Source organism: Cherax quadricarinatus, chromosome 30 (genome assembly GCF_038502225.1).
Source record: "Cherax quadricarinatus isolate ZL_2023a chromosome 30, ASM3850222v1, whole genome shotgun sequence".
NCBI lineage: Eukaryota > Metazoa > Arthropoda > Malacostraca > Decapoda > Parastacidae > Cherax > Cherax quadricarinatus.
Genome location: NC_091321.1, coordinates 16,429,315 through 16,446,034, shown reverse-complemented (window position 1 = coordinate 16,446,034; position 16,720 = coordinate 16,429,315). Strand labels below are relative to the sequence as shown.

Genomic DNA, 16,720 nt, shown 5'->3' with positions numbered 1-16,720 from the left:
ATAATGTAATTAACTCAACGCATAAACTTTAATAATAATGTGAACAAGTAAAATTGATTTATATCAATCAATAGAATAATGAGAATATTTATGCTGATATAACACATGAATAAAACAAAATAATTGGATATAAAATATATCAGGGAAAACACCAGAATATACACACGAATTTAAAGAAATTGGTTATATATATATATATATATATATATATATATATATATATATATATATATATATATATATATATATATATATATATATATATATATATATATATATATATATATATATATATATATATATATATATATATATATATATATATATATATATATATATAAGTGCGTGTGCGGTTGTGTTAGTTATTTGCTCTATAACCACATCCGTTTTTAGAACCACTAACAAGGGTTTATTGTTAAAAAACTCATTTAAAATCAATAAACCGTATTTATTTGCACAACTTCCGTATGGAGTTTCCAATAACCGGTGTGTAAGGTGTCATTTCATCGCGTTAATGGTCAATAATAAACATTTATGACCTCTTAAGGGCATGAAGGGACGACCAGCTCAATATACATAAGATATAATCCGAAATAAGATCCTTCCAATCTGGACCGTAAGCCGCCAAGAGGAACGGATTGTGTCAGCAGCTGTGACAAGCCTGGTGCGTGTATAAAGAGACCTGTTGGGAGAAAGAAAGAGAGAGAGAGAGAGAGAGAGAGAGGGTGTTGCAACAGGCAAGAGACCTCTCCCTCTCCCCCCCCCCCAAAAAAAAAGAAACCTTCCGACAATTATCGGAGTTTGCCCTGGCTGCCTTTCTGGGGGTACCATTATAACAACAGAGCACCTGTAACTTGTCAGGTCCACTGACGTGACAGGTTCATGACTCGCCAGGTCCTCTATGGAACAAAACCCACAAAAGTCGTCACATTCTTTTTCCATTGTGTTCGAAACTATTTTCACTTCGGAAAATTTTGAAGGGCTTTGCCATACACCACTGGTGAATTCAATAGTGCATTATATATATATATATATATATATATATATATATATATATATATATATATATATATATATATATATATATATATATATATATATATATATATATACATATATATCCCAGCGTATCCCAGGGAGACAGGGAAGCCCTGAAAGAAAAACAAAAGTTTTCCCTTTTAAATTTTAGTATTATATACAGGAGAAGGGGTTACTAGCTCCTTGTTCCTGACATTTTAGTCGTCTCTTATGACACGCATGGCTTATGGAGGAAGAATTCTGTTACATTTCCCCATGGAGATAAAAGGAAATAAACAAGAACAAGAACTAGTAAGAAAATAGAAGAAAATCCAGAGGGGTTTGTATATATACGCTTGTACATGTATGTGTAGTGTGACCTAAGTGTAAGTAGAAGTAGCAAGACGTACCTGAAACCTTAAGTGTTTATGAGAAAGAAAAAAAGACACCAGCAATCCTACCATCATGTAAAACAATTACAGGTTTCCGTTTTACACTCACTTGGCAGGACGGTAGTACCTCCCTGGGTGGTTGCTGTCTACCAACCTACTACCACAGGACGGTAGTACCTCCCTGGGTGGTTGCTGTCTACCAACCTACTACCACAGAACGGTAGTACCTCCCTGGGTGGTTGCTGTCTACCAACCTACTACCACAGGACGGTAGTACCTCCCTGGGTGGTTGCTGTCTACCAACCTACTACCACAGGACGGTAGTACCTCCCTGGGTGGTTGCTGTCTACCAACCTACTACCACAGAACGGTAGTACCTCCCTGGGTGGTTGCTGTCTACAAACCTACTACCACAGGACGGTAGTACCTCCCTGGGTGGTTGCTGTCTACAAACCTACTACCACAGGACGGTAGTACCTCCCTGGGTGGTTGCTGTCTACCAACCTACTACCACAGGACGGTAGTACCTCCCTGGGTGGTTGCTGTCTACCAACCTACTACCACAGAACGGTAGTACCTCCCTGGGTGGTTGCTGTCTACAAACCTACTACCACAGGACGGTAGTACCTCCCTGGGTGGTTGCTGTCTACAAACCTACTACCACAGGACGGTAGTACCTCCCTGGGTGGTTGCTGTCTACCAACCTACTACCACAGGACGGTAGTACCTCCCTGGGTGGTTGCTGTCTACCAACCTACTACCACAGGACGGTAGTACCTCCCTGGGTGGTTGCTGTCTACCAACCTACTACCACAGGACGGTAGTACCTCCCTGGGTGGTTGCTGTCTACCAACCTACTACCACAGGACGGTAGTACCTCCCTGGGTGGTTGCTGTCTACCAACCTACTACCACAGGACGGTAGTACCTCCCTGGGTGGTTGCTGTCTACCAACCTACTACCACAGGACGGTAGTACCTCCCTGGGTGGTTGCTGTCTACCAACCTACTACCACAGGACGGTAGTACCTCCCTGGGTGGTTGCTGTCTACCAACCTACTACCACAGGACGGTAGTACCTCCCTGGGTGGTTGCTGTCTACCAACCTACTACCACAGGACGGTAGTACCTCCCTGGGTGGTTGCTGTCTACCAACCTACTACCACAGGACGGTAGTACCTCCCTGGGTGGTTGCTGTCTACCAACCTACTACCACAGGACGGTAGGACCTCCCTGGGTGGTTGCTGTCTACCAACCTACTACCACAGGACGGTAGTACCTCCCTGGGTGGTTGCTGTCTACCAACCTACTACCACAGGACGGTAGTACCTCCCTGGGTGGTTGCTGTCTACCAACCTACTACCACAGGACGGTAGTACCTCCCTGGGTGGTTGCTGTCTACCAACCTACTACCACAGGACGGTAGTACCTCCCTGGGTGGTTGCTGTCTACCAACCTACTACCACAGGACGGTAGTACCTCCCTGGGTGGTTGCTGTCTACCAACCTACTACCACAGGACGGTAGTACCTCCCTGGGTGGTTGCTGTCTACCAACCTACTACCACAGGACGGTAGTACCTCCCTGGGTGATTGCTGTCTACCAACCTACTACCACAGGACGGTAGTACCTCCCTGGGTGGTTGCTGTCTACCAACCTACTACCACAGGACGGTAGTACCTCCCTGGGTGGTTGCTGTCTACCAACCTACTACCACAGGACGGTAGTACCTCCCTGGGTGGTTGCTGTCTACCAACCTACTACCACAGGACGGTAGTACCTCCCTGGGTGGTTGCTGTCTACCAACCTACTACCACAGGACGGTAGTACCTCCCTGGGTGGTTGCTGTCTACCAACCTACTACCACAGGACGGTAGTACCTCCCTGGGTGGTTGCTGTCTACCAACCTACTACCACAGGACGGTAGTACCTCCCTGGGTGGTTGCTGTCTACCAACCTACTACCACAGGACGGTAGTACCTCCCTGGGTGGTTGCTGTCTACCAACCTACTACCACAGGACGGTAGTACCTCCCTGGGTGGTTGCTGTCTACCAACCTACTACCATAGGACGGTAGTACCTCCCTGGGTGGTTGCTGTCTACCAACCTACTACCACAGGACGGTAGTACCTCCCTGGGTGGTTGCTGTCTACCAACCTACTACCACAGGACGGTAGTACCTCCCTGGGTGGTTGCTGTCTACCAACCTACTACCACAGGACGGTAGTACCTCCCTGGGTGGTTGCTGTCTACCAACCTACTACCACAGGACGGTAGTACCTCCCTGGGTGGTTGCTGTCTACCAACCTACTACCACAGGACGGTAGTACCTCCCTGGGTGGTTGCTGTCTACCAACCTACTACCACAGGACGGTAGTACCTCCCTGGGTGGTTGCTGTCTACCAACCTACTACCATAGGACGGTAGTACCTCCCTGGGTGGTTGCTGTCTACCAACCTACTACCACAGGACGGTAGTACCTCCCTGGGTGGTTGCTGTCTACCAACCTACTACCACAGGACGGTAGTACCTCCCTGGGTGGTTGCTGTCTACCAACCTACTACCACAGGACGGTAGTACCTCCCTGGGTGGTTGCTGTCTACCAACCTACTACCACAGGACGGTAGTACCTCCCTGGGTGGCTGCGGTCTATAAACCTACTGTATATATATATATATATATATATATATATATATATATATATATATATATATATATATATATATATATATATATATATATATATATATATATATATATAGTATTGTACTTTTTTTTTGTTTTTTGATACCTGGTTCTATTGCTAACTTAATATATGTTAGTGTAAACTTGTTATCTAGTGTTTGTATGCATTTGTAAGTGGAAAAAAGGGTGTTCCACTTTACGGCGGTTTCCGCTTTACGGCGGTAATATATATATATATATATATATATATATATATATATATATATATATATATATATATATGAAATTAAAAAAAATATTGTTTTTACTGGTCTAATTATATTAATTATTAATAGTGTTAATGAAAATTTAATTATTAATATTATATTATTATTAGTGGCATTAGTATACATCGAATAATTATTAATACTAACAAACACCATAATCATATTAGCGTTATATTCACAAGCAAGCGCTAAACCCGAATACGTCACACATTAAAAATAATATTTGTTAATTATGCAAAAAAGAGAAAAAAACTGTGCCGTAACCGTCGCCATGTTCACCACCTACATAACAGTGATCATTTAAATTCTTTCGATTACGTAATATTTATGTATATGATACAAACAAGAATAAGTGCATACACAGGTAAGCACGCACACACACACACACACACACACACACACACACACACACACACACACACACACACACACACACACACATTTTCTATGCTTTTGTATAGAACTAATCTATTTTGATTTTAATCCTGCAAGCCTATTATATATAATTTTTTCTTGATGAGCTCTCCGGCTTAGCGAGAAAGTTATTATTTATAAGAGCGACATCGCTCGCTCTGCTCAACCCGCTAAATATTATTTTCCTTTCATATATATATATATATATATATATATATATATATATATATATATATATATATATATATATATATATATATATATATATATATATGCATGTATGTATGTAATCTGGACATAGGAGAGATGAGGAGCTTACGATGACGGTAGCAAGAGAGGGAGAAGTGGTGGATAAGTAGTGAAAGTAGTAGTAGGGAGAGTAGTTTACTGGCAAAAGAGAGAAAAAAGGGGGAGTGAAGGTTGAAGAGAGGGGAACGTAAAGGTAATAGCAATAGTAGAGGAATGGAGGGGGGGAGAGGACTAAGCAGAAGTGGGGTCAGTCTAAGGACAAGAAAAATGAATACTGAGGGAGAGTGAAGGACCCGCAAGAGGTAGGACCGAACGCGGGGGAGGAAATACTGACTAAAAGAACACAATAGACCGAAAAAAGGAAAACAAAGAAAGCAAAAAATAGGAAAGGAAGAAAAAAATAAGGATCAGGTTATGTCATTATTGTTCTAAAGTTTGGAGTATTTGACAATGTAATGAGAAAGGAAGGCATCTACAGAGAGAACCGAGACTTAAGATTTAATACAAGGAAAGTTGTGTATAAGGGATGAATCAATAAAACATTGACTGTGAAAACTAGAAATAAGGTAGACAGTTTTTGCAGAGGACCAGTCAGTCAGTCAGGATGACTGTGACAGAAAAGAGCATTGCTGGTGTCGGCATTCCTAACACTTCTTTTGTGTTCTCTGAGTCTGTCAGAAAGAGAGCAAGCAGTCTCTCCAAAATATTGGAGAGGACAAGAGGAGCATGAAATAAGAATAGACACCGGGGATATCTATAGCAGGAGGAGAGATACGAACTAGATTACTGCGATGGGTGTTTGACGAAAAGTAATTTTGATGTCTAAGGAATGGAGAATTGTTGAGATTAGAAAGACTGGAAATATAGGGAAGGCAGCGAACAGGAGATTTCACAGGAGTAGAGAGTTTTGAGAGAAGAAAGTCCGTTTATCACGTGACAAGGCAGACTTAATGAACTCAGTAGGGTAGCCTAGATGAGAGAACGAATTACGAAAGGTGGATATTTCCGAATTAGGAACTGAGCCCCACGCATGCGGAGTGCACAGAGAAAGAAATAAGAACACTTTTCTTGAAAAAAGGATTATGGTAAAAAAAAGTATTAAATGTACATGCCACTGTGCTTAGAGGCTTGCGATAAACAAAACGAAAAGCCTGTAACCGAGCGGTGGATTTGTACATCGAGGAAAGGAAGCAAAGAGTTAGATTCTCACTCAAGATTGTTACGGGCATCGAGAAATGTTTGGAAGAGACTAGACTCACGGGGCCAAAGAGCAAAGATGTCGTCTTTGGCATTCATTACTCTTAGTGTCTTCCAACTATTTCTCGAAGAACAATCTTGCTCATTCCATCAAGTTTATAGCTGACTGGAGGAGAGTTTGTTAGATGTGCGTAAAATGTGACAATTTAAGTGCATGTGATCTTTACACAGGACCTCCAGCCAGTGTTGTTGACATTCTTGACACTTGACAGATAAACTTCCCGGCCTAGAGTTGGCGACATGTATGTCAACCTGGTGGAAAACCTGCCATCATACACACGACAGACAGTTTTAAATGTTTCCCGGCTGGCTGAGTGAAGGATGCCATGGTATGGCACTTACTGGGCCAGAAGATTTAAGTCATCACTGTCCGGGTAAGTGACATTTTCATATCTTAGTATTAATTACTGTATGTGTATTATTTCGATTATCTTAATGTTATGACTTCTCCCAAGGAAGGTTCCTTGATGATGATGAGGGGCTCTTGATCCAAGGAATCGAACTTGCCTTCCCCTTCCTCGGATCGTTCCTTAATGCCTAATATTTCACAGACGCTGTGTCTCCTACAGGTTTGGTGATTCCCCAATAAATGTAATACTAATACCGATGAATCTGTGTAATTAATCTTTGTTGTAGTTAAATAAACAGGTCAGCAATTTATTAACAGAATAAACATTAATTACTGCTTCTAGTTTAATAAAATGTGTAAAAAATATGTCAACACGATCGAAATCGTAGATGAGGCTTTTTAATTATTATTATGATAAAAAAGAAGCGCTAAACCACAAGGGCTATGAGGCTTTTTAAAATAACTTAAATATCACTGTTTGAAATTACATATTTTATGATAAACATTATTAATTGATTAATAACAACAATAATAATAATAATAATAATAATAATAATAATAATAATAATAATAATAATTATAAATAATTGATATGAAGCCTTGGGAAAGGGGGGTAATGAGCATTTATCTTAGGAAGGAGAGGTTAGGTCTAGTTCCTTGGATCATGAGCCTCTCATGGGCATCAAAACACCGTCCTTGACGAGTATGATAAATATGAATAATTGCCAACTATTTACCTGGGGCGAAATATTGGTTACATAAGTGAGTATAGGCTGTGAATAATCAGTTTTGTCTTGTAATCGCCGCTTCCTCTTTTGCCCGACTTTTTTTTTAACAGTAATTAAATATAAAGACACTCGTTTCTACCCACCTTCTTTTTGGAACAACCCACAGCACAGCAGGTCTCAGGCATTTCAAAATTCGTCAATGAAACAGTGTTTTGTCGCGACCCGAGAAAGATAAACAAAGTATCGCATTTATAAAGCATATATGCAAGTACCAGTTTGACAACAAGCTGATTGTAACAAACTGGTAAGCAGCGTCACTGAGGCCAGAACTATGGGAGGCTTGGAATATATTATTATTATAATCAAAACTAAGCGATAAAGGCTTGGAATATAGGTTGGACGGGTACATTAGTGGGTGCGAGTTAGACTTGCCTAGCGTAGGCCTGTAGACCTGCTGCAGCGTTCCTTCAGTCCTGTGACACCGTCAGTCCTGTGACCAGCAATATGTCCGCCTCTCACCCTGTGTCTCTCTTCCAGCCGTATTAATTTTTAATATATCTTGGTAGTAAAACAGTGTCCCTTGATGTTAGGGAAGGACACTTGATCAAAGGAATTAGAGCTACCCTTCCCCTTGGATTAAACTTCATTTCCTTCTGTTCTCCACACGTTGTATGATCCCTACGGTTATTGCGCTTTCCCATGGATCCAATAAAACTAATAAAACTGAGAATAAATAAAAGTAGTGTAAGTATTCATTTATACATATTACTTCGTCTTTATTCACACTGTGTCTCAATTTATTCAAGATTTATACTTCTTTTAGGGCCAGAATGAATGAATGTGTTTCCATTATGTTGATCATTAATTTTTTGTAATATTTCTAAAGAAAGTCTCGACACGGGTTCCAGTCTTTTGATGACCCGTTTTGATAAATTGTTTTATTCGTCATCAGACAAGACAAGTGTCTCCTGACACGGGTCTTAATCATATAGATGACCAGTTTCTTCTTAGTTTTGATGTGCGTACGTACGTACAATGTTCGCCAGGACAGCATCCTGGCACAGGACTTGAGGTTTCCATGACCCTTCTAGTTGACCATTGATAACATCTTACAAACAACTCTTTATGGAATCTTAAGATGTTTATGAGACTACCTTAAGGTAATACAACCACTGAATTTACTCATTTCGTAAAGAATACGAAAAGTAGATAAATCCGAACCTAATTTCATAGTTCATTTATGCTTTGGGCATATTTTTTTTCCTAGTAAATGTAAAAATTAGTATTTAGGATTTTTTAAATTCTTTGACTGGACCAAATCACATAACAACGAACTAAAAATATATAAAGCAAAGATTTGGAGAAATACCGTAATTATTTAAAACAAAACAAAACTAGTCAGCATTATTGGGAACTACGAATTAATATCAAGATACGATATAATATTCATCCACAACTTATACACGATCATCTAAAGAAAAAAAAAAGCCGGGTTAATCTGTTATTAAATCATACTCTCCATTCTAGATTTATACATCTCATTCCCATGAAGACAGAGTGAAGTAGACACGTCAGCCAGACAGATCATGCCAGAAGTACACTACCCAGGGAAGCATTGAAACTCTTTACCAATGAATCACTTTCCTTGGAATCATTAATACTTACCTGACGTGTCTGACGAAAGCGTTAGTAACATCTGAGACTATTGCTATTGTTAAACAGCTTGCCAAGCGTTGGTTAATTTAATTCAGCAAAAGACAACAAGGATCACCCGAAGACTCAGACCAACAAAGAAAAATATGAAATATAGCTATACAAAGTTTTAACATGACAATTGTGTACCGACCACCAAAAAACTTAACAGAATTTACGTAATATTAAACAAACCAATATAAAAATTCCATAACTATATTTCATGGTTTTCCCTGCGTGGTAATTCTGGTGACCCGGCGGGTGGTTTGATAAAGCTTCTGATTTTTAATTCGAAAAAAATATCATAAAAGCGCCAGGCAAATAGGAGTGTTTGTACCCCCTCTAAATATTAATTATTATTTTTTTTTCGCTGCTATTTTTTTCGAATTACTGCGCCAGCGTGAGAATTGAAAGATGGGAAGCTAAAACTCACCATATTATAGTCATCAATCTTGCTGATTGAGCGTAGCATCAAGTTGACATTGACTATGGTAGGAGGATCCTCTACGAACGTAAAAAGAACATACCTCATAAGTCAGAACCTAATATAAATTTATGCACGGTACTTAACACTACAAAATACCTTATTAGTAAGTGACGTTGGTGGAGCCGCTACCTTTTGTGTGACCTTTGGACAATTGAAGCGAAATACAAAACTAGAAAACATGTAAACAATCTCGATACATCATCAGCAAATATCAACACTCACACAATACCCGTTTTCTATAATATTCCACAGAAAATTAAATATTTTAGATAAAACTTTGCAATATGTATATATATATATATATATATATATATATATATATATATATATATATATATATATATATATATATATATATATATATATATATATATATTATTCATACAATAAATGAAATATCTCGTCGAAAAATTCTTGTTTTTATAACATTTTTTTATTAGTTTTCTGTAAAATGCAATACGAATGAAGATAATCGTTCCTTTTGTACGTAAATGAAAGCAACTGATGACGCCTGGGTGTAGAATAAAATTTAGGACAGAACAGAATAGTATAGGAGATTAATGAATCTGTATATTTCGACCGTCTTCTGGGATCCTCTTCAGCAGAGGTAATGTTAGAGTCATACATGTAACTGTCACCAGTTGTGTCATACATGTAACTGTCACCAGTTGTGTCATACACGTAACTGTCACCAGTTGTGTCATACACGTAACTGTCACCAGTTGTGTCATACATGTAACTGTCACCAGTTGTGTCATACATGTAACTGTCACCAGTTGTGTCATACACGTAACTGTCACCAGTTGTGTTATACACGTAACTGTCACCAGTTGTGTCATATATGTAACTGTCACCAGTTGTGTCATACACGTAACTGTCACCAGTTGTGTCATACACGTAACTGTCACCAGTTGTGTCATACATGTAACCGTCACCAGTTGTGCCATACACGTAACTGTCACCAGTTGTGTCATACACGTAACTGTCACCAGTTGTGTCATACACGTAACTGTCACCAGTTGTGTCATACATGTAACTGTCACCAGTTGTGTCATACACGTAACTGTCACCAGTTGTGTCATACATGTAACTGTCACCAGTTGTGTCATACACGTAACTGTCACCAGTTGTGTCATACATGTAACTGTCACCAGTTGTGTCATACACGTAACTGTCACCAGTTGTGTCATACATGTAACTGTCACCAGTTGTGTCATACACGTAACTGTCACCAGTTGTGTCATACACGTAACTGTCACCAGTTGTGTCATACATGTAACTGTCACCAGTTGTGTCATACATGTAACTGTCACCAGTTGTGTCATACACGTAACTGTCACCAGTTGTGTTATACACGTAACTGTCACCAGTTGTGTCATATATGTAACTGTCACCAGTTGTGTCATACACGTAACTGTCACCAGTTGTGTCATACACGTAACTGTCACCAGTTGTGTCATACATGTAACCGTCACCAGTTGTGCCATACACGTAACTGTCACCAGTTGTGTCATACACGTAACTGTCACCAGTTGTGTCATACACGTAACTGTCACCAGTTGTGTCATACACGTAACTGTCACCAGTTGTGCCATACACGTAACTGTCACCAGTTGTGTCATACACGTAACTGTCACCAGTTGTGTCATACACGTAACTGTCACCAGTTGTGTCATACACGTAACTGTCACCAGTTGTGTCATACACGTAACTGTCACCAGTTGTGTCATACACGTAACTGTCACCAGTTGTGCCATACACGTAACTGTCACCAGTTGTGTCATACATGTAACTGTCACCAGTTGTGTCATACATGTAACTGTCACCAGTTGTGTCATATATGTAACTGTCACCAGTTGTGTCATACACGTAACTGTCACCAGTTGTGTCATACACGTAACTGTCACCAGTTGTGTTATACACGTAACTGTCACCAGTTGTGTCATATATGTAACCGTCACCAGTTGTGTCATACACGTAACTGTCACCAGTTGTGTCATACACGTAACTGTCACCAGTTGTGTCATACACGTAACTGTCACCAGTTGTGTCATACACGTAACTGTCACCAGTTGTGTCATACACGTAACTGTCACCAGTTGTGTCATACACGTAACTGTCACCAGTTGTGTCATACACGTAACTGTCACCAGTTGTGCCATACACGTAACTGTCACCAGTTGTGTCATACACGTAACATGTTACCAGTTTTGTCACACATGTCACACAAGATGTATAGCGACTTTACATCAATGTAGATAAGCGAAGAATTTACTTTTATCCCTATTTTATAAAACGAAGTAATCCTGAATGATGGTAACCAGGTTGTGCTGTCTTAATGACCCTCGTGTAACAGATAGGCTTTAAACCCGACTAATCAACTATTATGTCATACATATCACACACGCATGAGGCTATATTCACTGATAGCTTATTCTAATCCCTAAAATAGGGATTACAGCATTCTTGAATGATGGTAAGCAGGTTGCATGTAGCTTTAATGACTCCCGTGTAGTCGACAGGATTGAAACCCAGTTAACCATGTAACTAGCCTGTTATATATGCCTATTTATAGGTTACTATCTCTGGCATACATATGTATGTATATATATATATATATATATATATATATATATATATATATATATATATATCACAAGCCTCTCATACACATCACACATAACCAGACAAAATGTTACCTGACGATATGTCTTCCAAAGAAAGATTGTGATGCAAAAATTGTGCTTTTTTTAATAAAAATAATAGATATAATGTAAAATAAACCGAAATGGGATAACAAAACTAAAACAAATAATAAATTATAAAATCTAAAGAATTTATATGGAAAAAAAGCAAATATAATAATAAATATTAAGACATTCTAATGGAGGAAAAGTTACAGAATAATGACTAACTCAAAAAAACAATTATATATATATATATATATATATATATATATATATATATATATATATATATATATGTATATATATATATATATATATATATATATATATATATATATATATATATATATATATATATATATATATATATACGTATGTATATATATATATATATATATATATATATATATATATATATATATATATATATATATATATATATATATATATATATATATATATATATATATATATATATAATCACGAAAATTATCAGATTATGCTTGGATTATGTTCAGATATATGACGATATAATGAAAGCTTACAATTAATAACATACAATCGTAAAACAGAAATGATATAATTAATGCGACACGACGCTCTTATTGTTGTAACTATGAAATTCGTGGTAACGTAGGTTAGATTAAATTAAATAATTACATATATATGTATTTTTTTCTTTGCACTCTAGAAATACGACCAATACCAGTAGTAAAGGAACAATTCACAACTAACACACAATACCATGACTGGAACAATTAAAAAGTAGCTCACAATACCGTGGCTGGAACAATTCTCAGCTAACCCACAATACCGTGGCTGGAACAATTCTCAGCTAACCCACAATACCGTGGCTGGAACAATTCTCAGTTAACCCACAATACCGTGGCTGGAATAATTCTCAGCTAACCCACAATACCGTGGCTGGAACAATTCTCAGCTAACCCACAATACCGTGGCTGGAACAATTCTCAGCTAACCCACAATACCGTGGCTGGAACAATTCTCAACTAATCCGCAAAGTGGACTAGAGTTATTAATATTATATTCACGTGAGGAGATAAAACCATGTTGGTTCTTTGGCACAAGACTGTGGTTGAGGCTTGATCCTCCGTTTGCTTGGCGGAAAACGCATGTGCTTTCTGGTTCTATTTACCTAGATATTCCCCACAACTTGGAAATTAAACCAGAGGACGTTTCGGTCCCTCATTGGCCATTATCAAGTCTCAAATGACTTAGAAACGGTCCAGGGTGGACCTAAACGTCGTGTCCATTCAGATGTTAGCTGTGAATAAGGCTTAATATGTGGGCACCAAGGCTGATAAATACAAACATTCATCTAACATCGACGGCAACATTTCCAACATCACTCCGAGTGCAACAAACGAATAAAAATAACCACTTTCGAGCCTAGCTGACTTCTGTTTACACATCCAATGAGCATCAATCCAAATTGTGGCAATTGACGCTGTTATTCCCAGAGAGTAATTGGATTTTAACTAGTTGAACTAATACTCATACTGTTTAATAGTTTTATCTGACATATAAATGGGTTAGTGTCGCGATATTACCAGTAATTATTAATATTGTTGTTGTTGTTTGCGTTGTTTGGTGTAAAATAATTGTTGGTGTCAGTAACGTAAGATAAATTTGCTTGATGTATAACGATATGAAATAAAATTCTCGTCCAAAACTTTTATTTATTACCTTTATTTATATTTATCTCTTTGTGTGTATACATATATATATATATATACATATATATATATATATATATATATATATATATATATATATATATATATATATATATATATATATATATATATATATATATATATATATATATATATATATATATATATATATATATATATATATATATATATATATATATATATATATATATAGGGAGGTACCACCTCTATAGCACTGAAAAACTTAGTTTGCGCTTCACTGTCAGTTTGAATAGGCTAGTCTCCTCTAAATTTATCATTGCATATCCCCCCCCCCCAACAATAAGCCTAGCATAGAAACTCTAAAAATCACGGTCATAAGTTCTGCGGTTGTTTCAAAAATCGAGTCGAATATTTCTTTTCGATTCTACACCAGACCAGACACTGTTGATGGAGTTATTATGTCTGTATATTCTCAAAGAAAATGGGATGTGGATAATGATTTAGTAGTGCAGTTTTTATGTTAGTTTGTAACATGATTTGTTAAAAGTATTTCCTCTTTTTTTTGAGTTATGGGACAAATTTGTTAATTATTTTTACATTTGTATTTAATTATAAAGAGGGAGTTAAGAGCCATAGAGGCAGGCAGAGGGAATAATAAATGAGAGAGAGAGCGAGAGAGAGAGAGAGAGAGAGAGAGAGAGAGAGAGAGAGAGAGAGAGAGAGAGAGAGAGAGAGAGAGAGAGAGAGAGAGAGGGAGAGAGAGAGAGAGAGAGAGAGAGAGAGAGAGAGAGAGAGAGAGAGAGAGAGAGAGAGAGAGAGAGAGAGAGAGAGAGAGAGAGAGAGAGACAGACAGACAGACAGACAGACAGAAAAAGAGACATTCTTTAAAATAATATGAAGATAGAAAATAGCTTCAAATTTAAAACTACTGGGAACAAACACAACCTAATGTAATATTACTATTATTAATAATAATAATAATAATAATAATAATAATAATAATAATAATAATAATAATATAATAATAAGAATAATAAAGAATAATAATTATTATTATCTTCAATAAAACTAATATTAAGAGAAATAAACTATAAGTAACTAAAGAGGCAGCAGAACCACTAACATCCAACGAAAAAAAAATCTTATGACACACAACAATAAAGTAGGTTTTTCACTATTATAACTGCTATTTAAAACCTTCCTTGACTTCAATTGCGTCAACCCATGGAGTCCGCAGTTATGTAGGTGACTTACAGAATGCCACAGCACCGATAGGGAGCCAAGGCCGGGTCACCACTACTTGGAAAAGACCCGGGCCGGGAGAATACCGGCGAATAAAAAAAAAAAAAAAAAAAAAAAAAAAAGCACCGGTAGAAGGCCTCGGTCAGATGTCCAAAAGCTCCAACTGCGGGTCGTCATCTGACTCTGACCAGTGTCAGGAAATGTGTGTCCTGACGAATCTTACCTAACCAATCAATACCTAAGATTCTATTTGTATAAAAATGGGTCGTCGAGAGAAGTAAGACACGTCAGCACTGTACCCAGGAATATTGCAACAATACCTTGTATAAGTGTAGATTACTGAACTTTGAAAAACAAGTAATTTCATTAAGTTTTGAACTCGTTCTGATCTGGTTGTGAACGTGTTAGGAATTCAGCTGCTAGACTTAGTGGTTCTAATTCATGCGCTAGACTTTACAAGTTCATGAAGAGTCGGACACTAATAGTCTAAAGGGTGAATATAACACACTAATTTACACACTTGTACACACACATAAGATATTACCAGATCCGAGGCCGAGGATACAGCACTATGAAGAGGTGTTAAAGGAAGTAAACTTGACGACCTTGGACGTGAGAAGGACAAAGGGAGAGACCAAGTACAAGGTGACATAAAGAGAAGCTTAAGACGCAGGTAGGTCATCAAATGGACGTTAGGAAATACTTCTTCAGCCTTAGGGTGATCAGGAGGTCGAATGATTTAAAAGATGAGAGAGAAAGGTGAAACTCTCCCTCCCACAACATGAGTTACATCCACACACACACACACACACACACACACACACACGCACACACACACACACACACACACACACACACACACACACACACACACACACACACACACACGCACACACACACAAAACTACTAACATAAAATAAATCAATAATACCAACTAAAAAGCATTAAAACTTCACAAAATAGGCACGAAATAACGAAAATTATATATATATATATATATATATATATATATATATATATATATATATATATATATATATATATATATATATATATATATATATATATATATATATATATACTATTTACAATGTACAAAACTAAAACAATCACAAGTACATAATGCAGAATATTAAGAGGTGCATAAAAGTAGATTATAGATAAAAGATTTTTCTTTTAATTTTCCTCCTCTTCCTTCTCCTTCTCCTCCTCTTCCTCTTCCTCCTCTTTCTTCCTGCCTCTTTCTTAATCAGTCTTACCATCTTCACATCATCAATAGTCTGTATACTCCGGAACATCATATTGATCATAACAATGGTTGGCTCGTCAGCTGAGGAGAGACAGAGAAAACCAGGAAGTTAAGGTTAGTACACTCACACCAGGTAGTTAAGACAACCTGGTAGTTCATATACCAGGTAGTTAAGACAACCTGGTAGTTCATACACTCTGGTAGTTAAGAGAACCTGGTAGTTCATGTACCTTGGTTGTTAAGAGAATCTGGTAGTTCATACACCCTGGTAGTTAAGAGAACCTAGTGGTTCATACACCCTGGTAGTTAATAGAACCTGGTAGTTCATA

General features: G+C 37.7%; 1 protein-coding gene across 4 annotated transcripts in view; it reads right to left on the bottom strand.

The window, feature by feature from the left end:
* Positions 1-16,469, bottom strand: part of LOC128692694 (glutamate-gated chloride channel) — a 70,118-nt gene extending 53,649 nt beyond the window's left edge. For 3 of the 4 annotated variants that reach the window (XM_070089949.1, XM_070089952.1, XM_070089950.1), the window contains exon 1: positions 16,402-16,469. In XM_070089949.1, coding sequence (XP_069946050.1) covers positions 16,402-16,452 — 51 coding nt within the window. In that variant the 5' untranslated portion in view covers positions 16,453-16,469. Of the gene's footprint in view, positions 1-9,479; positions 9,547-16,401 lie in introns of those variants that run through there. The other variant, XM_070089951.1, reaches the window with a different exon arrangement.
* Between the last annotated feature and the right edge of the window lie 251 nt (positions 16,470-16,720).